Here is a 22469-nt window from a genome sequence, read left to right on the forward strand (position 1 = left end):
ATTGTGATCAATTTACCTATAAAAATACTGTTACCACACATAAACTTTTGACTGGTTTGCCATCCTTTCTTCTATGATACTTAAAAAATAATGCTGAAAAAGAAATGATATGTTTAAAACAAAAAAGAAGGCCGACTTAATGTATATACGCAGGGATCCACTGGGAGCCTCAAATGGAAACAATTGCTTCATAATGTAAAAATGTGTAACTTGTTACATTAACGTGTGAAATTTATCACAAAATTAACATGAATTCAAACGTGTTTTTTTTCTGGTATGTTATCAATGAACCTCCATAAACAAGAATTTAATTAATTGAATATGTGCCCCCCCCCCCTCTAATTGTTTCGCAACTAGTTCAGGGTGTAGCCTGGCCACTACCCAAAGTCAGTGGTGATAAGCTCCAGCATGCCTGCGAGCCTCTTCAGGATAAAGCGGTTTAAATAATGGACGGATACGTCCATAATGGATGGATGGATTTTTTTCCCATAGTGGATACGATACAATAAGGAAACATAGTCAATTGACAGATAGCGGTATGCAATAAGCTGATTTTATATGGTTGTTGAGAGCAGCATATATACAGCATCTATTTAACATATAAATAATATTTTGTGCTGATTGAATAGAATGAAAAGTGTCCAATATGTATGGGGACATCACTTTGAGAAATTCCGTATCTGTACAATATCAGGTAGGGATTTGAGGTCACACTTTTTTTTTTTGCATGGTGTCATCATTGTATGTCTGTGAGAATTGGCCGGCACAGGGCAGGGCGTTGTGTCTTTGACGATTCACTAGCAGCTTGCAACAAAAGGGCTATTGTACTTACTTAAAAAAATCAATCATGTGACTGTTACTGCATGTATTGGTTCCACCCCTGTCATGTGATGAGGGCAGGGCTATATGGAGTTGCTAACTGCTCCTTCCACAACTACATGCACACATCAGAGGCATAGTGGGGAGATGGAAAGAAGTGTGCTGGACATAGGAAGGCTTGGAAAGTCTGACACGCTCTGGGTAGTGGGGAGTGTATACGCGATGCCTCATCTGTTTTGTAAGTATAGATGATGTCCTTTCACTTTTTCTTGGAATAATGTTGATGTCCTTCTTGTGAGCAATATTCTTAAGACTGTAGCTGGCTTGAACGACAGGGTTCTTGAAGAATGGTCAAACATTTGTGATGCTATATTTTCAGGTAAAGGAAACTGAGAGATTAATGCATTTTTGGACGTAGTAATAGTGATCATAGCAATCATTTTCCATGTACATGAGCTAGACAGAGTATTATATAATAAATGTGTTCTATCCTGCAAGGGTCGCATTGAATTGCTTGTGAAAAGATTGTGTTTGAGCTGAAAAATGAGGTCAGAGCAATTGTTTGCAGTTGTCTAGCAGGTTTTATGATTCCTGAATCAATGCAACCTGCAAGTCCGGTCTGAATTACTGGTCTCTTATTCGTGTGTTTGTTTTGGTTTGTTTTGAGTGTTTAATATTCCAGATTGGAAAGATGTTAGCATCTACTATTCTGTACATAGACCTTGTTTTCAATATGAAGCAATTGTCAAATGTAGCTACATATTGACCTGAAAGCCAAGTGGCCCACCATCACCCCTAACAGATTTCTTCTGGCCAAGACACCAGGTTAACAGGATAAATTCCATGACGAAAAATTGGAGCAAAAATGCTTTGCGTCATATCCGACGGTTGTCTTTGAATTGGTTGAGTGTCAGGGGAATGAAGTTATTTGGACGTTTTGTGAAAGCATGATGAGTAGATCTGGGTACAGTAATATGGAAAACAAAACTGTCATCATTCATTCATTCATTTGTTCATTCTCCATCATGCTTTATCCTAACTTGTGCTGCGAGGGTTGCTGGAGCCTATCCCAGCTGTCTTCAGGCAGTAGTTGGGGGACACCCTGAACCATTTGCACACAGAAACTAGCAACCATTCACGCTCACACTTACGCCAAAGGATGATTTGGAGTGTTCAATCAACCTGGCATGCATGTTTTTGAAATGTTGGAGGAAACCAAAGGGGCCGGAGAAAACCCACACAGGCCAGGGCAGAGCACGCAAACGCCGCACAGGGTGGTCGGAGCGGGGATTGAACTCACAACCTCTGCACTGTGAAAGTCTGTGTGCTAACCACTTTACTACCAGGCCGCCCTTTATTACGATATTGGTGATTTTATATCACAACAATAATATACCATGGTATACATTTCAACATAAATAACAAAAATGGTATACAACACTCAGTGATTGCTACCCCTTTCTCATTTTATTTTGATGTAACGTTGATCTGCATCAAATGATTAATGCTGATATATCATGTTATCAATTATAAACAAAAACACATTTTTTTCCACAAATGAAGATAATCTAAACAGGAGGTACAAAATTCATTAAAACACAATACATTTGATTGTCATATCATTTTGAAAAAAATATATATTTTGGAGATCTCAAAAGTCACAATCTAAACTCAATGTTAAGTGTCCTTGGGTGATCTGAAAGGCGCTTGGAAATTAAATGTATTATTATTATTATTAGTAGTAGTAGTAGTAGTTGTATTGTTTACACTCTCAGGGGAATAAAATCACAAAGGAAAGAGGGAGAAGGCGATAGATTAAAGACACCTTTAAAGTGGTTAAGAGATTAGATAAATTATGTCAGAGCATCAATTATTTCATTATTTACTGTATTACTTTGATAGTTACACTTGCATTTCCTGCTTGCAATCGAAAGTAGAGTTCCACGGGAGAGGACGAGGACAAAATTTTACTCTGATAAGACAACAAAAAAGTAGTTTGGTGTCATGTGGGGCACACCACATTGAAGTCCAAGATGGCGCCCAAGTAGGCAACCGTTAGCAAGTGGCCTCACGATCCTTGCTTTTTTGTTGTTGTTTTGGTTTTCCACCATGATCCACTGGTGAAAAGGACGCTTTGATCCTATTCTCTTTCATCTAGAACGGCTTCATACGACAAAGAGGGTGCAGAACGTGCTTAAGATTGAAAGACTGTGTGTTTTGTGTTGTCACAATTTTAATTTTGTTTGTTTGTTTTGTTGTTTTGACTTCAAGATGGCGCTTTACAAGTCATTTGTCGTGCGGCGATACAGCAAGCAGGTGGAAAGAGGATAAAAGTTCACTCAGCTAGATGCAGGAAGGGTATCGTGAGTTTTCTTTATTTGAAGTTGATATCAGCTTTCAACAGACCACAGGTAACACCGCTCTCCAGCTTGTCCTTCTTCCTCCTCGAAGTGACTGGCTCAGGCTGGCTTTGAAGGTGCTTCACCTGAGCTTCTGGCCAATCAGGTCCCAGCGGCAATTGGCCATTCCCAGGTGGTTGCAATCATCTTCTCAATCAGTCTAAATCAATTAGTGGTCGCCCAACTCTACTGTTTTGGATGGGGAGAAATGTGCACCTTTCTCCCATCCAAAATCCAGAACACACAAAATTATTTAACATTTCTTTTAGCATCATGACATCATTCACCCCCTCTCCTCAGAGTTCAGACATTCTTGTCAAATAATCAGCAATAACATTTGTTGTCAGGGCAGAGAAAGTCATATGTGACAGGTCCTATTCTCCTAGTCACAGCGTATGGGCCCTGCCACTTTGCCAGTAGCTTACTTGATCCCATATGCAACAATATTAACACCTTCTGTCCAGGGTGCCAATCTCTCCCTGATAAATTCTTGCCGTTATTCTCGCTGGAGATCCTCTTCCAGCTTCTGACGTTCTGCATCTTCCGCTTCTTTCTGGAATTCTGGGTTCAGAAACCATGGGAATTGCAGCTTGTCTTAGATGATGAAACTGTGGAGGTTGGGCATGTTAAGTAACCCAACTTGGGAGTTTCTTGTGCGGGACGAAGGTTCGTTGGCCTGGCTGTTCGAGAGTCAGCGCCCCGGGGCTGCGGTCCCAGAGGAGGATAATGTTAACTAGATCGACTGTCAAATGTCCATTCTTACTTGTTGGGTGCATCTGATCTCTAGATCTGTTCAATCAACATCACCTCTTGTCTGAGTCTTAGGCTTCACCACTGGTTCCATCTCACTCTGCTCAGTTCCATCCTTGGCTTGGCAACACTTTAAAGTGAACAGTGTTTTCCAGTCCCGCAATATTGTGATGATATTTCTGTTACGATCATCGAATTATCTTTTCAATGATCGTTCCTGCAAAATAAAACAAACTTGTGTAATGTCTTAGTGAAAGGCAACACTAAAATATTGACTGTATATTTCCACCATCAGAGTTATGTTTTGTTTTCCCACGGGGTGTATCGGCTCTCCGTGGTTCCAGTTCATCCTGCGTTCTTTATAACTGGACACTATGGCATTTTCAAGGAATGCTTTTATACCAGTACAGTTGGTCTGTAATAGCACTCTGGAACTTCCTGCTGGAAAAAAAACAATAGGAAGGAAACTCCAGCATGTTGTGAACTGCAAAAAAGGCTGCAACTTTATTATTTTGCCACGTGTTTTGGAAAAACTCACTTGGTTTTTCTCATCATTTCATTCTATTGCATGCATGTTGTTTAGGCTGTCTTCTCTTTCCAGGGCCGATCTTTCACTCCTGTGGTGGAAGCCACCAGTCAGAGGTGCCGTCCGAAGTCACAGGCTGTGACTGCCAGTCACTTATGAGCATGAATCATGAACTCAGTGGTTCTGGTTGACAACAGTGGAACAGTGCTCGAGTATGTCACAGCAGTGGAGGACCCACAGAAGGTTGGTTGAAAGGACACACAAGAAAATAAACACAAAACAACAACTTGCTGTTTTCCTTCCCAAGTGTAATATTGTTCACCGTCTTGCTTGCTACATGTGCCAGCAGGACAGTGAGTTTGATGTGGACCTGGAGATGGAGGGTGAAGTGGAGGGCGAGTGTGAAGTCGAAGAGTTAGATGATGGGAGAGAAACTGACACCTGCCCAACTGTCATTGCGGAGGCCATTTTACCTGAAGAACCGGGTTATTCAGCCCAGGTGGTGGTATATGGCAACGAAACATACATCATGCAGGAAGTGAGCAGTGAGCAAGATGTGGAGTCCGAAAGGAGGGCAGGTGAGATATCAGTTCTTCTGTATTAAGTATAACTTCAATTCATCCGTAAAAGTACTTGCCACACTATAAGAACTTAAAGGACAACCGACACCCATTTTTTGTTTCCTAACTGACATCAGATAAACGTTTTAGCGCATTTAAAATACCCAAAACACGCAGGCTGATATTTTTAGTCAAATGCAAAACACCAATAAATATGAGTGAAAGTGTCCCAAAACTACTTCAAAATAACCCCGGAAATGGCGAGTTTCAGAAGGTCCCGCCCCCTTGATTGTGACGTCACGCCAGGACATCTTGCCTTGTTCTAGAATCAAAACAATGGCTTCAGATTCAGAGAAGATGCTTTCTTGTTACTCATCCAGTGATGAATATAATTCAAGTACAGTAAAGTCTCGTTATATTGATATTCTCGGGAGTCGGAAAAAATATAGATATAACCGGACTATCGATATATCCGATCCTGCGGCATGTAAATTTTCTCCTTGCGTTCATAGAAATAGTATCGTAATAAGCAGTACTATCGATATAACCAATATCGATATAACGAGACTTTACTGTAGTTCTGAAGAGGAAAGCATAAATGTTTACAATCAATTAAAAAAGTCCTTCCGTATCAATTCAAGCCGTCAGGACTCCAATGTAGCGTCCCAAAAAATGTCAATCCCAGAAAGTGTCAATCTTCTTTTATTTAATTTCAGCCATTTTAATCTAGAGCAACAATTCTTTATTTTCCATATTTTCCTGGCATGAGAGGCCACAGTAAACATCAAGTAAACAAAATGTATGTGAGTGTGTGAGAGAACAGGAATCAAATCTAACACGCTTAGTCCAATTTTATAAGCCAAATACTTTTTTTGCTGTAACAAGTCACAGTACCGTGGAGGAAAATGTATCCTTGGGCCACATTATCACATTTTCTTTCAGAGGTGTACAGTATTTATTTTTGTTGCCAGTGGTTTGGACATCAATGCGTGTATGAGGACTTATTTTGAGTGGGCAGCAAATCCAGTATACAGTTACACAAAGCAAAGTATGTCCCATTAAAATATGTTTTAAAAAAGTAACCTATACATTAACATTACAGCTTAACGTGTATACTTGAACACACTACGTACTCTAATTGTGTACAGTGATATACTTGAGCTGACTGACGCCCATTATTTATCCTCACGGGTAGACACTGCCATCCTGTGGACAAGATTCCCAATACGTCCTGTAATTATACATTTTTTAAACCATTCTAATTAATACACACAAAGTTGATTGCGGTTGTCATGAATATGTATGGTGTTAGCAGTGTACTTTTAAAGAGTTGTCTCAATTACTACTCATTATAGTAGAAGTCTCACTCGCTTTCATGTCTTCGGTGAGCTTGCATGGTATCTCTTCTCGTCCCCAGCTCTGTCCCTAAGTCTACAAACGTGTTTGGCCAACCGTGTGAATGTGAAAACTCAGTTTTGTTTTTGACTCTAGATCATATCAACGTGTACTTTGCCTCTCACCCGAAGCCATCTTTGGTTAATTCCAGCTTTCTCCAACTGGAATAAGCAGTTAACACACACAAAAAAAATACATCATGTATTAGGTCCTGTATTCAAAATTATGTTTGAGTTTGAATGTTTTTTTTCGACAGCAATAATTGTAATACTATAATTAATTTTGGAGTTGGAACATGGAGTTAAATTGTAGACAGTGAATAGTGGTTTTTGTTGTTTTTTTTTGTGTGTTTTAACAACTCGATGTGTCCCCAGCAAGTTGGAAGAGTGGGTCAAGCCTCACCATTTTGAGATTTGGTGTTCCAATCTCATCCTTCCTGTGTAGTGTTACATGTTTTCCCTGTGCGTGCATAGGGTATCCTCAGTTACTTTGACTTCCTCCCACAATCTAACAGCATGCGTGTTAGGGTCGTTAAATACTCTAAATTGTATACAGCGGTGAATATTATTTCTCTCTGCGCCTTGCGATTGACCTAGTGACCAGTCTCTTGTGTATCCCTGCCTGCCTCACACAAATTCATCTGGGATAAGTGGCTGAGGAAAAGGTGGCATATATAATGGATGGATTTGATTGTATTTATCTTTATTAGTCTCACAGTGGAGACACTTACATTTCACAGCAGCAAATGTATTATTATTAAAGTTATGGACATCACTTACTACTGAACAACGTGACTTTGGAATTAGATTGATGCTACCTGTACCTACTTAACAGCTGAATTCCCTTCAATATATATATATATAGTTTGTATGTAGTAGGATATGTATAGTTTGTATAGCTGGTTATCCGTGTGCAAAATGCAGCCACACCATGAAACCGCGCGCAAAAACCAAGTTAGAGAACAGTGTATTTTGTTTTGCAAAAATTTGAATTTTAATACTGCATGTTTTTTTACGGCTGGGTGAAAAGATTCCTCGCTGCTGCTTGAGTTGACGTCTTCAGTTTCACACAAGTGGCGGGGGCTACGGAAGGATTTCCTGTTTCTGCTGCGGAAGAATACATTCACTTGGGGTGGTTACATATCCATTTGAATTGGACGATTTCCTACGGGTGGCGGAGTGATTTGAGATAGTTGCTTCCCGTACAATTTAGTGAGAAGTCAATGTGAATCTTCAGCAAGGAGAAACATGGCGACTTCGCAACGTGACGGGCACGCAAATCAGCTTGATCTACTCATCAGAGCCGGTAATGTGTTGTTATGTGCAGTTCACCTAGTTGGAGAGTTGCTGTAATGCAAGGCAAGTGTTAACCTAAAGCGGGGTCGCTCACTCGGCAGCGTAGGCTGCTGGAGTAATGGAGGACTATCAGGAAGTGATCACCTTGGTAGCAACCTGCCTGCTTTGCTAACCTTCTTCGAGTTGTTTAAGCATGGAGGCAGAAAATGAGACAGAGATCACCGTTTTGCGCGGTTACTAGTTAGTCTGCAATTTGGCTCTTTTGCATGGAGGACCATCGATGTCAGCAACAACGTGTTTGTGTGTTGGCGATTACTGCGTGTCGGAACGGCTCTGGAAAACCAGGAAGTGTGAAACTCTTGTCTTTCCTACGTCTTTGCCACGCTGTCTGGCTGGAAGGACATGTGGTTTTAGTTGCAAGAGTTGAAATTAGCAACATTTATGCATTAAACTATGAGGGGCTATAATGATTTTATTTTTTTTCACCGCACACGATTGTCCTATAATATATTTGTTGCGGTAAACGCGATCTAAATGCCCATTTTTATCTTTTATGTCCCACAGTCATTAGATCTTGGTTATTTGGTCAGAATTTTGTGTTTCATGAGGCGTGAACTGCGCTTTATTTTTACGACGCTGATGTTAATGTTTCTATTGTTTCCGTGAACGTGTTGTGTCGCTTGTGGTCGCAGCGTGGGGCGGCCTCCCTCTCGCTTTTCCTCCCATCAGTCGGTCTGAAGCTCGGCTTCAAGTCTATGATCGCTCGAACTAAATGTTTTGGTGTTATCTCGTTTGTGTTTTTTTATAAACAACGTCAAAAACCCTTCTCGTGAAACGAATCTGTCAACGTTTTCAATCCTATTTTGATAGCGGAAGCGTTGTGCGAATGAAGGAGGTGTTGATATTTTGATCGACACACCTCCAGGCAAATGGCGTTTGCTGTTTTAAGCAACGTCATTGCGAACGCAGATTAGCGTCACAATAGGCGGATTTATAGCCGGGGCCTTATCCAATGATTGTAGCTGCCCTTGTTGAGTGACACCTGGATTTGGACGCTTATTTGAAGAGAACTGGAGGGAAAGGTTTTGGACTGTAAACACGGAAGTCATTTGCAGAACTACTTTTTGTCCAACTCCGTTAATCCTGTCGCTGGTTCGGAAGACTCGAATGCATTTGTTAGAAATGGTTCAATTAATCATATAGAAACTTTGCATTCGCTCCCAAATGCTTGCAAACTGTAATAAATAAACGACATATTCGATATACTTTCATTTTACGATGACCATTGTATTACGTTTGCGGTTCAATGCTTTTGTACGGCAAATTTGGTTTAAAAAAATTTAGCACCTCGACTACAGTTGTTTTAATATATCGCAGGTTTTTTCTGTGCTTGGGCATACGTCGACATCATGTTCTTGTGTGTTTGGGAACAGTGCGTCAATCTAAAGATAGCCTTATGTGGCACCTATTGCTTCAGAGCAATTGCCAAAAATGGAGCGTGGACACTGATAGGGTCTCGTGTTTCTCGCCTTTGGTTGACAACAGCAGGTGCTCTCTGTCTCTTCTCTGGTCCCCAGACGCGCTCATATCAAATGTTGTTTCCCTTGACAATTGCTAAACTTAATGGTGTGTCCAAAGTATCAAGAAAATAAAATTACTTACATTTGTGTATTTTGTGGCAGTTCTTTCAATATTTTTTTGTTTTGTGTCTCATGTCTGTTGTTTTTCAAATGTTCATCTTTTTTCATTTTGCAGATCATTAAAAATATCAATTTAACAATACAGAAAGGGGCAAAAACTCATACGTAGAAATATACAAGGTGCAGTCTTAAACTCCTAACTTAAACTGATGTAAAGAAACAATCTTTGGTGTCATTGGACCCATCTGTGCTACGTTGATGTGATTACTTTTGACGAATACGGATTACGCTTGTTACTGTTAGTGATAAACTATTTTTCACAACTGTGTAGATTAAGTTGTATTTTTTGGCATTTGACTCAGCATGACTCAGACTTGATTTTAGTTTTACTATTTTGTGCTCTCTTAGTTATTATTTTTTATTGTTTTGTATGATATTTGCTCCACATGTTGTACACTGTATAGCAAAGTTTGTTTTAGAATGTCTAATAAATACACTTCGTCATCAAGCCACACCACATTTGCCGAAAAAAAACCATCAATCCTATCTCTTGACAATGTCATGTAACAATTCATGGAATGTCTTAAATATTGTAGTCCAATTGTATATTTCAGCAGTAACATCACAGATGAATATTTCTACATATTTTTGGGGGTTTTGTTTTTGTTTTCCCAGTTGAGGCCTCCGTCCATGGCACCAATGTACACTGCTCTGATAAAACCATTGAGGCTGCAGAGGCTCTGCTTCATATGGACTCACCGTGCAGTGTCAGAGAAGATTGCAGTCCAGGTAAATTCACATTTCGATCTTCTATTGGGGCTCTAATCCTGTTTGTTTTGTGCCATCTTCATATATCTAAGTTAGTAGCTTATATTCTTGGCTATCATGCTAAACTACTCTTTTTTCCATCCAAATACTTAAAGGACAACCGACGTCTCCGGACAAGTTATGTCCATAATTTGTAAAATGGCTTCAAATGACTTCTTTTGATCGTATTTTACAAAGATTCCACCGCATATAGCTATATTTTACATTTTAAGACTCTTGCTGAAAGGATACAGTGTAGCAGTTCTTCCATCACGTCAATGCTTGTTTGGTCTGAAAACCTCGTGTTGCACCAGAAAGAGCCAGAAGAGGGCGTCCAAGCTCCATGCAAGGAATTTATCAGCCTATGGAAACCGGCTCATTCATTCCTCAACGGAGCTCGGTGGCCATTTTCTGCCTCTTTTTGGGTGAGACATTTCCCCTAAATGTTGCCTCAAAATGGCACGGAATAAATCATTTAATCAATTGCAAACATGTATGCTTTCCTCTTCAGAACTATTTGAATCATATTCATAACTGGATGTGTAACAAGAAAGCATATTATCCGAATCTGAAGCCTTTGTTTTGATTCTCCAGCAATGTAAGATGTCTTGGCGTGACGTCACGAACTGGGGGCGGGACTTTCTGAAAATGCCCAATTCGCAGCTCAATTTTTTTGCAGATTTTGGACACTTTAAGTCATTTTTATTGATGTTTTGCATTTGAATAAAAATATCATACTGCGTGTTTTGGGTATTTTAGATGCTATAAAACGTTTTTCTGATGTCAGTTAGGAAACAAAAAAGTGACATCAGTTGTCCTTTAATCTAATTTCAAGACAAAAAAAAAATCGTAATTCCCAGCATGAGGACGTTCACACCCACCAGCTCTTAAATCCCTCATAGATTTATGACGCTTTCCCTCTACCTCTGTCTAGAATCTTTTGTCCCTCCATATGTAGCAACACCAGAGTTCCTCCATGCCACCATGCGTCCTGACATAGCAGAGACGGAGGTGGAGATATCAACAGAGGACTGCTGCGAAAATCATGAGGACGACGATGACGACGATGATGATGATGATGATGATGATGATGAAGATATAGGTGAATTGATAGATGAGCCGGAGGCGGAACATGACCATGAGCCTGTCAGGAAGAGGAGAGGTAGATGAGAACCATTCTGTTTACATGAGCAATCACAGCATTGATACAATGTATTTTAACATTCTCTGAAAGATGTGTTATCTTCCCTTAAAAACCAAGTGCACAAAAACATTTTTGTTTGTATTCTCAAAGTATTATAATTGTTTCACCTCAGGGTTAACTTTTACTCATTGCATGGGCTGGATTGACACTGCGCTGCTCAAGTTATACCAGGCTTGAAATAAATTCACATTCACATTGTACAGTGATACCTCGGCCTACGAACTTAATTGGTTCCCAGAAAGTGTGTGTAAGGCGAAAAGTGTCAAAAAAATGTCATTCCCTTCAATGTTGTCACAAATTGATTATTTACGTGCAGTTCCAATGGCTGCATGCGTTTGTGACTAAATGCAAAAATGGGTGTCATTTAAAGGACAACCGACACCTCCGGACAAGTTGCGTCCATAATTTGTCAAATCACTTCAAATGACTTCTACTGAGCGCATTTTACAAAGATTCCACTGCATATAGCTATATTTTACGTTTTAAGACTCGCGCTGAATATTCAGGAAGTCTTGTTTTCGAATTGATGACGATTCCTGAAGTGACGTCACATTCGCAACGCCTCTGACCGACAAAGCGACAATGCATTTTGGGCACTTTTTTTTCACATGAAAACACTGTGTTGATCGTGAAATTAGAAGCAAAATTACATAAATAACGCCATGGTGAATCGTTGTATGTCGCACCAAGACTACCAATTGCGGTAACACCATAAAGAAGGTGTAATTCCCAGCAGACAAATCAGCCCATTTCCAACGGAGCTTGTGCGCCATCTTGTGCATTTCCTGGGATGCTACATTGGAGTCCAGACAGCTCGAATTGATACGGAAGGACTTCTTTAATCGATTGCAAACATTTATGCTTTCCTCTTCAGAACTATTTGAATCATATTCATAACTGGGTGAGTAACAAGAAAGCATCTTCTCAGAATCTGAACTCTCTGAAGCCATTGTTTTGATTCTGGAGCAAGGTATTTTGTGGAGGAGTAACCTGGTGTGACGTCACAAACAAGGGTGCAGGACTTTCTGAATCTCGCCATTTCCGAGTGCATTTTGTGGCAGTTTTGAGACACTTTAAGTCATTTTTATTGGTGTTTTGCATGTGACTAAAAATATCAGCCTGCGTGTTTTGGGTATTTTAGATGCTATCAAACGTTTTTCTGATGTCAGTAAACAAAAAAAAATTGTGTCGGTTGTCCTTTAAGACTAACATGGAACTGGGCGTTTAAATGTATTTGTTTCTTTTTACTTTGTAGCCGGACGGAAACTGAAAACGAATCAGTCGTATTCGAATGGGTCCGTTGATCTTGGACTCAGGAAGAAATCGAGAGAAGGGAAAGGTATTGTGTCATGTCAATCAATTAAAGTGACATGAGGCCAAAGCCCAGATCAACATTTGACTCAATTGATGTCCAGCAGGAAGCACCATCTACTTATGGGAGTTCCTGTTGGACCTCCTGCAGGACAAGAACACATGTCCAAGGTACATAAAGTGGACACACAGGGAAAAAGGCATCTTCAAACTGGTGGACTCCAAGGCCGTGTCCAAGCTGTGGGGAAAACACAAAAACAAGCCAGATATGAACTATGAAACCATGGGTCGGGCGCTTAGGTGAGCATGTCACATCGTTGTCCACCTCCTTTTTGTTAACACATTTCCTCCCCTCACAAATGGTGTTGTCCTTTTTGTAGATATTACTACCAGCGTGGAATCCTCGCCAAAGTCGAAGGCCAGCGTCTGGTTTACCAGTTTAAAGAAATGCCCAAAAATCTTGTGATAATTGACGACGACAAGACGGAAATGTCCGTCGCCGATGTGCCGATGCGCTCGGAGACGACGACGGTGTCTTACCGGCGCATAGTGCAGCCGCCAAATGTCGTGCTGAAGAGTTCCCAGCTGTCCTTCAGGAAGAGCTCCGAGGTGTCCCTCAAAAAGCCCAACATCCTCCGCGGCGGCAACAGAGGCAATGCGCCCGCAGGTGACAAGATGGCGCCGGCCAGTGCCTCGGGGACGGCGAGCGCCTTGGGAGATGGCAGTCAGATTGCAACTGTCCTTTCAAATGCGTCCGGGCCCAGGTGAGAACTGGAGTGCAGGCAAGATGCTGCACGGTTGAAGATTTTGATTGTCTTTCCTAACCTGTTAAAAAATGGACAAGAATGGATGTCCTATTCTCCCCAAAGTCCCATTGAAAGTGTGACTTGGAAAGGGTCCTTGGGGGTGGAAAAAAAGTCCAGATTTGAGAAACCATCTTGGCAAAGAGCATTTTTGTTCAATCCAGTTAGTGTGAAATCTGCTGTTTTCATCTCTCTAATGGCAAAATCGTTTTTTGGACAACTTCATTGCAATGCCGAATCGGAATCCGCTTACACGGTTGTAAAAATCTTGTTTATTCCCAAGTGATGTTTCCAATATTGAAAATTTTGGAAGGATACAGTGTAGCAGTTCTTCCATCACGTCAATGCTTGTTTGGTCTGAAAACCTCGTGTTGCACCAGAAAGAGCCAGAAGAGGGCGTCCAAGCTCCATGCAAGGAATTTATCAGCCTGTGGAAACCGGCTCATTCATTCCTCAACGGAGCTCGGTGGCCATTTTCTGCCTCTTTTTGGGTGAGACATTTCCCCCAAATGTTGCCTCAAAATGGCACGGAATAAATCATTTAATCAATTGCAAACATGTATGCTTTCCTCTTCAGAACTATTTGAATCATATTCATAACTGGATGTGTAACAAGAAAGCATATTATCCGAATCTGAAGCCTTTGTTTTGATTCTCCAGCAATGTAAGATGTCTTGGCGTGACGTCACGAACTGGGGGCGGGACTTTCTGAAAATGCCCAATTCGCAGCTCAATTTTTTTGCAGATTTTGGACACTTTAAGTCATTTTTATTGATGTTTTGCATTTGAATAAAAATATCATACTGCGTGTTTTGGGTATTTTAGATGCTATAAAACGTTTTTCTGATGTCAGTTAGGAAACAAAAAAGTGACATCGGTTGTCCTTTAATCTAATTTCAAGACAAAAAAAAATCGTAATTCCCAGCATGAGGACGTTCACACCCACCAGCTCTTAAATCCCTCATAGATTTATGACGCTTTCCCTCTACCTCTGTCTAGAATCTTTTGTCCCTCCATATGTAGCAACACCAGAGTTCCTCCATGCCACCATGCGTCCTGACATAGCAGAGACGGAGGTGGAGATATCAACAGAGGACTGCTGCGAAAATGATGAGGACGATGACGACGATGATGATGATGATGATGATGATGATGAAGATATAGGTGAATTGATAGATGAGCCGGAGGCGGAACATGACCATGAGCCTGTCAGGAAGAGGAGAGGTAGATGAGAACCATTCTGTTTACATGAGCAATCACAGCATTGATACAATGTATTTTAACATTCTCTGAAAGATGTGTTATCTTCCCTTAAAAACCAAGTGCACAAAAACATTTTTGTTTGTATTCTCAAAGTATTATAATTGTTTCACCTCAGGGTTAACTTTTACTCATTGCATGGGCTGGATTGACACTGCGCTGCTCAAGTTATACCAGGCTTGAAATAAATTCACATTCACATTGTACAGTGATACCTCGGCCTACGAACTTAATTGGTTCCCAGAAAGTGTGTGTAAGGCGAAAAGTGTCAAAAAAATGTCATTCCCTTCAATGTTGTCACAAATTGATTATTTACGTGCAGTTCCAATGGCTGCATGCGTTTGTGACTAAATGCAAAAATGGGTGTCATTTAAAGGACAACCGACACCTCCGGACAAGTTGCGTCCATAATTTGTCAAATCACTTCAAATGACTTCTACTGAGCGCATTTTACAAAGATTCCACTGCATATATCTATATTTTCTGTTTTAAGACTCGCGCTGAATATTCAGGAAGTCTTGTTTTCGAATTGATGACGATTCCTGAAGTGACGTCACATTCGGAACGCCTCTGACCGACAAAGCGACAATGCATTTTGGGCACTTTTTTTTCACATGAAAACACTGTGTTGATCGTGAAATTAGAAGCAAAATTACATAAATAACGCCATGGTGAATCGTTGTGTGTCGCACCAAGACTACCAATTGCGGTAACACCATAAAGAAATTACATAAATAACGCCATGGTGAATCGTTGTGTGTCGCACCAAGACTACCAATTGCGGTAACACCATAAAGAAGGTGTAATTCCCAGCAGACAAATCAGCCCATTTCCAACGGAGCTTGTGCGCCATCTTGTGCATTTCCTGGGATGCTACATTGGAGTCCAGACAGCTCGAATTGATACGGGAGGACTTCTTTAATCGATTGCAAACATTTATGCTTTCCTATTCAGAACTATTTGAATCATATTCATAACTGGGTGAGTAACAAGAAAGCATCTTCTCAGAATCTGAACTCTCTGAAGCCATTGTTTTGATTCTGGAGCAAGGTATTTTGTAGAGGAGTAACCTGGTGTGACATCACAAACAAGGGGGCGGGACTTTCTGAATCTCGCCATTTCCGAGTGCATTTTGTGGCAGTTTTGAGACACTTTGTCATTTTTATTGGTGTTTTGCATGTGACTAAAAATATCAGCCTGCGTGTTTTGGGTATTTTAGATGCTATAAAACGTTTTTCTGATGTCAGTTAGTAAACAAAAAAAAATGGTGTCGGTTGTCCTTTAAGACTAACATGGAACTGGGCGTTTAAATGTATTTGTTTCTTTTTACTTTGTAGCCGGACGGAAACTGAAAACGAATCAGTCGTATTCGAATGGGTCCGTTGATCTTGGACTCAGGAAGAAATCGAGAGAAGGGAAAGGTATTGTGTCATGTCAATCAATTAAAGTGACATGAGGCCAAAGCCCAGATCAACATTTGACTCAATTGATGTCCAGCAGGAAGCACCATCTACTTATGGGAGTTCCTGTTGGACCTCCTGCAGGACAAGAACACATGTCCAAGGTACATAAAGTGGACACACAGGGAAAAAGGCATCTTCAAACTGGTGGACTCCAAGGCCGTGTCCAAGCTGTGGGGAAAACACAAAAACAAGCCAGATATGAACTATGAAACCATGGGTCGGGCGCTTAGGTGAGCATGTCACATCGTTGTCCACCTCCTTTTTGTTAACACATTTCCTCCCCTCACAAATGGTGTTGTCCTTTTTGTAGATATTACTACCAGCGTGGAATCCTCGCCAAAGTCGAAGGCCAGCGTCTGGTTTACCAGTTTAAAGAAATGCCCAAAAATCTTGTGATAATTGACGACGACAAGACGGAAATGTCCGTCGCCGATGTGCCGATGCGCTCGGAGACGACGACGGTGTCTTACCGGCGCATAGTGCAGCCGCCAAATGTCGTGCTGAAGAGTTCCCAGCTGTCCTTCAGGAAGAGCTCCGAGGTGTCCCTCAAAAAGCCCAACATCCTCCGCGGCGGCAACAGAGGCAATGCGCCCGCAGGTGACAAGATGGCGCCGGCCAGTGCCTCGGGGACGGCGAGCGCCTTGGGAGATGGCAGTCAGATTGCAACTGTCCTTTCAAATGCGTCCGGGCCCAGGTGAGAACTGGAGTGCAGGCAAGATGCTGCACGGTTGAAGATTTTGATTGTCTTTCCTAACCTGTTAAAAATGGACAAGAATGGATGTCCTATTCCCCCCAAAGTCCCATTGAAAGTGTGACTTGGAAAGGGAGTGGGAGTGGAAAAAAAGTCCAGATTTGAGAAACCATCTTGGCAAAGAGCATTTTTGTTCAATCCAGTTAGTGTGAAATCTGCTGTTTTCATCTCTCTAATGGCAAAATCGTTTTTTGGACAACTTCATTACAATGCCGAATCGGAATCCGCTTACACGGTTGTAAAAATTTTGTTTATTCCCAAGTGATGTTTCCAATATTGAAAATTTTGGCAACCAGTAGCATAACCCGTCCGTCCGCTCCTCATATGCATGTTTTCCAGGACCGTGCGAGTCGCCATGCAGGTGCCGGTCGTTATGACATCATTGGGTCAGAAGATTTCGACGGTTGCCATGCAGCAACCAGCGGTCAGGACGGGGGCAGCCGGCCATACCACCATCCTATCCACCACTTCCGCCCTTGGTGCTGCCGCTGGAGCCGCCAACTCTCAACAGAAGGTGTGTTTGCCTCCATTTTGGGATTTTTTTTTTCACATTAATCCATTTCCCAAGCATTAATCTTCAAAATAAGTTATTCTGTCGCAGCTCTTGGCTTCTGCTGGACGTGCGGTGATAACGTAGTTTCCAAAATGGCTGACAGGAAGTGGATAGGTTTAGGCAAAGCTTACAAACAACAACTTCTTTTAACAATACGCTGCTGAACGTTAAAGGACAACTGATACCATTTTTTTCGTTTCCTAACTGACATCAGAAAAACGTTTTATAGCATCTAAAATACCCAAAACACACAGGCTGATATTTTTAGCCAAACGCAACACACCAATAAAAATGACTTGTAAAGGACAACCGACGCCTTCGGAAAAGTTATGTGAATAATTTGTAAAATGACTTCTACTGAGCGTATTTTACAAAGATTCCACCGCATATAGCTATATTTTACGTTTTAAGACTCACGCTGAATATTCCGGAAGTCTTGTTTTCGAGTTGATGACGATGCCTGGCGTGACGTCGCGTCTGGAATTCCCCTGAGCGAGAAAGCGACACACAATGCATTTTGGGCACTTTATTTGGTCTGAAAATGTTGTGTTGATGGCGAAATTAGAAGGAAAACACATAAATAACGTGATGGTGAATCGTTGTGTGTTGCACCAAGACTACTACAGTAAAGTCTCGTTATATCAATATCGGTTATATCGATAGTACCGCTTATTACGATATTATTTCTATGAACGCAAGGAGAAAATTACATGCGCGCAGGGTCGGATGTATCGATTGTCCCGGTTATATCGATATTTTTTCTGACTCCCGAGAATATCGATATAACGAGACTTTACTGTATTTGATAACAGTTGACATAAATTCCCAGTAGACAAATCAGCCCATTTCCAACGGAGCTTAGGCGCCATCTTGTGCATTTTCTGTGACGCTACATTGCAGTCCAGATGCCTCAAAATGACACGGAAGGAATTCTTTAATCGATTGCAAACATTTATGCTTTCCTCTTCAGAATTATTTGAATCATATTCATAACTGGATGAGTAACAAGAAAGCATGTTCTCTGAATCTGAGACATCCTGGTGTGACGTCACGAACAAGGGGGCTGGGCCTTCTGAAACTCGCAATTTCCGGGGTCATTTTGAAGTCATTTTGGGACACTTTAAGTCATTTTTCTTGGTGTTTTGCATTTGACTAAAAATGTCGTCCTGCGTGTTTTGGGTATTTTAGATGCTATAAATTTAGTCTTTGATGGAATTTGTGTAGGTAAACGTGTCTTTTAGACAAAAAACCCGCAAAAGATTATGTTATGAGATTTATGACATGAGAATTGGACTGAGGAGCTATTTAAGAATCCTTGTCTTTGCGATTAAGATGTGCGTGCATCTTGGAAGCCATGTTTGCAAACATTGAAAGTCTTTTATTGAGATGAGTTCACTGTCAATTTGCCTCAGTATGTCCCTTGGGGTATGTCAGAGATGTTCGATCGGAGACTGTCGACAAAGACTCGAAACCAGAAAGATTGTCTTTTTACTGCTGGCAGGAGACGTAGCCATTCATGACAGACGCCTGAATTCTGTAGCTCTCTGCTAAGCTATTTATTGCGTGTAAATGCAAATTAAAGTGAAACATTAGTAAAACATAGTTTTCTTGATCAGAATACCACACCTCTTGAGTTCTAAGCACGAACAGCTGTAAGCAATAAAACATTGTCTTTTCCATGAACTGATAAATTTGTAACCTGGCTAATCAGCTCTTCCTGTGAAGGAGTTTCAAGTAGTAAATTGCTCCGGTGATAAAGTCCTAAATTCTGCCCAAGGCCAGATCTCCTAGATGAAGATGACAGTTTAACAAGCTATGTCTGTTGACCTCAGATTGACCCCAGGTTGTCTGTGCTTCAATTGTGTATTCGAGTCACACCTGTTGACGAAGCAGATAACAGCATGAAACTTTTAAATATGATCATGATTGTTATTCTCCATCAGGGCACAATTATTTTTTTTTTTGTTGGCTCTAGGTTGTGATCCAGACCATCCCCACCATGGTGCCGGCCACACGAGAGAATGGCGAGAAGATCACCGTCCAGCTGGCCAAGATCATCACCATCCCAGCTCACCAGTTAGCTCAATGCCAGCTGCAGACCCCCACGGGCGCCGCCAAACCTGGTGTCAGCGCGCCTGCAGCTGGCATCAGCCTCTTGGGAAACCCACTCACGATGCAGACCCTGACTCCGGTCAGTGTGACCTCGGGAGCGCAGGTTATGAGGCTATCTGTGCCCACGCAAGCGCAACAACAACAACAACAGCAGCCTGCTGCTGCGGCGCAGCCATCGGGGAGTGCGGTAACGCTGGCGACGGCCGAGAGGTCGGCTTCACCACAGCCGCGTGTGGTCGCTGGCCTTTTCAACAGCTCAGAGCTGGTGGTGGGAGGGGACGAGCTCCAGGCTGCCGGCGCCCAAGTCCAAGCGGTGCGCTTACCCGTGACGGTCGCTGTTCCGCTGAATCAAGGTAGCGTCAAAAGCGCCTCATCGGATGCGCCAATCAAACTGGAATCCATCGAAGTGGTGAAGACAGAAGAGCCAGAGTGTTAAAATCCACCGGTCGGTCACACGTGCTCCCCCCGCCCCCCCACTCGAGTGAATCACTTTGTACATGAAACCTTTTTTTATTACACTTGAGATAACCAGCAGAAATTTGATGGACTTTTAATGCCGTTTTTGTTTTTCCTCTCTGCTGCATGAAGCGTTTCAGCCAAGCCCGTAAAATGACAACTCTGTGGAGCCCAACATGCAAATACTTGAAAGGGACCAACCCGATCACTACCCCCTACGCCCACTCACGATAATCCCGTCACGAGCGGTAAATCTCATCAGCCCGAAACACTACACAAGCGATTTGAACACAAGTCCAATATCTTCTAATTGGCCCAAAAAACGTGTGCATGTAGAAGCCTGAAAATTTTACACATTTTTTTTTTTGTGTGCGATTTTTCAACCAGCAATTTGTACTCCAGGCACTGTGCAAATGTGTGTCTGTGTGTGTTTGGTGCTACATGGGTCCCAAGGGAGTATATGTAGAACTATATATATGTAAATGGCTACTATACATAGTTTACAGAGCTAATAACAGGGCAGTCTTTGATTTTAATTTCGACCTCCTTAATGTACTATATGAACTTTAAGTTGAATTTATTGATATTTTTTTTTAAATCTTTTCATAACTTGTACCAAGCACAGTATTACAGCAACAACAGGATTGGAAATAACAGCTTGTGAGGATTTTTTTGTGTGTTTAAGCACTGATTTTGTTTTCAATTTAACAAACCAACCTGTTTTTTTAGTCCATTGAAATCACAGTTTAACAAATTGTCAGCAAATATGTAAAGAAGGGTTCATCTTCTTTCTTATTCTTTGCTGTGGCAATAGAAGCAAATCATGCGAACTGGACAGTTAACACCATGAAATTATCAGAAATATAAATCCCATCGATCTCCGTTATTCAGAATGATCATTGAGGTTAATTTCTTTTAACTAATAGTTGACTTTGAGCCAATCCACACTGCCACGTCTCAGATAAAAGAATCCATAGGAACATGTATATAACTTTATTCTTTAATTGATAGCAGATGTATTAAGTATACTGAATGTGATTTCAGTCTTCAAATCCCAGAGGTCACTTATGAAAGGTCATTTATTTTTTTTTGCTGTCACATTGGCCATCCACCTACATTTCATATTTTTTTTTTACCAAATGAGGGAAAATACTGAAGTTTTGTGTTCAGACTGAACTGTTTGTATATTCAACATTTGAAGTATATTCTATTTTGTTGTACTCTTGTTTCAAAGTGTATTAAAGTAGATTTTACTGACACATTTTAACCGTTTTTGGTTGTTTTGGGTGAGATTAATGCATGTGTCTTTTCAACCCACACAAGAACAAAATTATACATACTCCTCCCCCACAGTGGTAACCGAATAAAATTACTACTTTATTTACTTCATTTAAAATTACAATGATACCTCGATTTACGAACCCCTTGGTTTACGAACTTTTCGGTTTACGAATGTGACATTTATGAAAATTTTACCTTGGCATACAAACTATTTTTCGGGATACACACAGAGCTGCCACAATGAGTGATGTGCCGTCCGCAAACGAGCCTGTTCTCCTAACAAGAAAATGGTGGCCGACGGTTTCTTTGGTTAAAGCCATGTGATTGGTCATGAACGCAGCAGTGAGGGGGTGGGGCTTTACAGACAAAGAGCGAGTGAGGCCTTCCTCCAAAACAAACAAAATAGTGTCGGTTAAAGCCACGTGATTGGTCAAGAACGCAGCAGTGAGGGGGCGGGAGGTTAAACTTTAAAGAGAGAGGCAGACGACAGAGAGACAGTGAGAAAACACATGAAATTGAGAGGACGGCTTGAAAGAAACAAAAGTGAAATGGTGATAAAATGGATAGAAAACAGTGAAATTTAGACTTGTTTCAACTTTGATAGTTCAAAAGTGTAGACTGGAAAGGTTAAAATGTCCCATCAATCAGGCTCCACAAATAACCCGCACAAGCCATTTGTACACTTGATGCAAAAAGCAATCAACCCAGCTAAACAGAACACAATTGATGAGGAAAAGCGTAAAATTATCGGAGAGAAAGCACCTCCAAGGGATCATTCCTCAAGATGGTGAAAGAAGAAGGCTACGTTCCTCAAATGTTTAATCAAGCCATCAACGACCGTCACAAAGGTAAAGAAAATGAGTATTATACAGTACAGTTTATTTCTTTAATTATAAAACCATAGCACATTTACTATACATACAACAAGGTATATTTTGTGTAGTTTTAAGGCTTAGGAAATTAGAAAGTAGAAAATTGTTTGATGGGGACCTGCGAACGGATTATTCTCATTTTAATGGTTTCCTATGGGAAATTAATTTTTGGGATACACACTTCGCCTTACACACCGTCTGGGGACCAATTA

General features: G+C 41.2%; 2 protein-coding genes across 4 annotated transcripts; both read left to right on the top strand.

The window, feature by feature from the left end:
* Positions 1-920: 920 nt before the first annotated feature.
* elf2b (E74 like ETS transcription factor 2b) lies at positions 921-21371 on the top strand. 2 transcript variants are annotated; one of them, XM_089006213.1, is made up of 10 exons: positions 921-1057; positions 4570-4737; positions 4841-5072; positions 10060-10173; positions 14509-14733; positions 16107-16190; positions 16267-16462; positions 16543-16926; positions 17323-17497; positions 19512-21371. In XM_089006213.1, exons 2-10 carry the CDS (start codon positions 4663-4665, stop codon positions 20082-20084), a joined length of 2058 nt encoding a protein of 685 aa, XP_088862339.1. In that variant the 5' UTR covers positions 921-1057; positions 4570-4662; the 3' UTR covers positions 20085-21371. The 2 variants fall into 2 exon arrangements, with proteins under 2 accessions (XP_088862339.1, XP_088862338.1); XM_089006212.1 differs by lacking the exons at positions 921-1057; positions 4570-4737; positions 4841-5072; positions 10060-10173 and having other exon boundaries at positions 13883-14733; positions 16270-16462.
* LOC148892698 (ETS-related transcription factor Elf-2-like) lies at positions 11376-13809 on the top strand. 2 transcript variants are annotated; one of them, XM_089006215.1, is made up of 3 exons: positions 11376-12734; positions 12811-13006; positions 13087-13809. In XM_089006215.1, exons 2-3 carry the CDS (start codon positions 12975-12977, stop codon positions 13472-13474), a joined length of 420 nt encoding a protein of 139 aa, XP_088862341.1. In that variant the 5' UTR covers positions 11376-12734; positions 12811-12974; the 3' UTR covers positions 13475-13809. The 2 variants fall into 2 exon arrangements, with proteins under 2 accessions (XP_088862341.1, XP_088862340.1); XM_089006214.1 differs by having other exon boundaries at positions 12814-13006.
* Positions 21372-22469: the final 1098 nt, after the last annotated feature.

Source organism: Hippocampus bargibanti, linkage group LG10, assembly GCF_051943395.1.
Source record: "Hippocampus bargibanti isolate YZ-2025 linkage group LG10, ASM5194339v1, whole genome shotgun sequence".
NCBI lineage: Eukaryota > Metazoa > Chordata > Actinopteri > Syngnathiformes > Syngnathidae > Hippocampus > Hippocampus bargibanti.

Coding starts and splice junctions, on each gene's coding strand:
- elf2b (XM_089006213.1), top strand. CDS start 4,663: ATGAACTCAGTGGTTCTGGTTGACAACAGTGGAACAGTGCTCGAGTAT. Junction 10,174..14,508: donor CAGAGAAGATTGCAGTCCAG/GTAAATTCACAT, acceptor ACCTCTGTCTAG/AATCTTTTGTCCCTCCATAT. Junction 14,734..16,106: donor GCCTGTCAGGAAGAGGAGAG/GTAGATGAGAAC, acceptor TTTACTTTGTAG/CCGGACGGAAACTGAAAACG.
- LOC148892698 (XM_089006215.1), top strand. CDS start 12,975: ATGAACTATGAAACCATGGGTCGGGCGCTTAG. Junction 13,007..13,086: donor ACCATGGGTCGGGCGCTTAG/GTGAGCATGTCA, acceptor TCCTTTTTGTAG/ATATTACTACCAGCGTGGAA.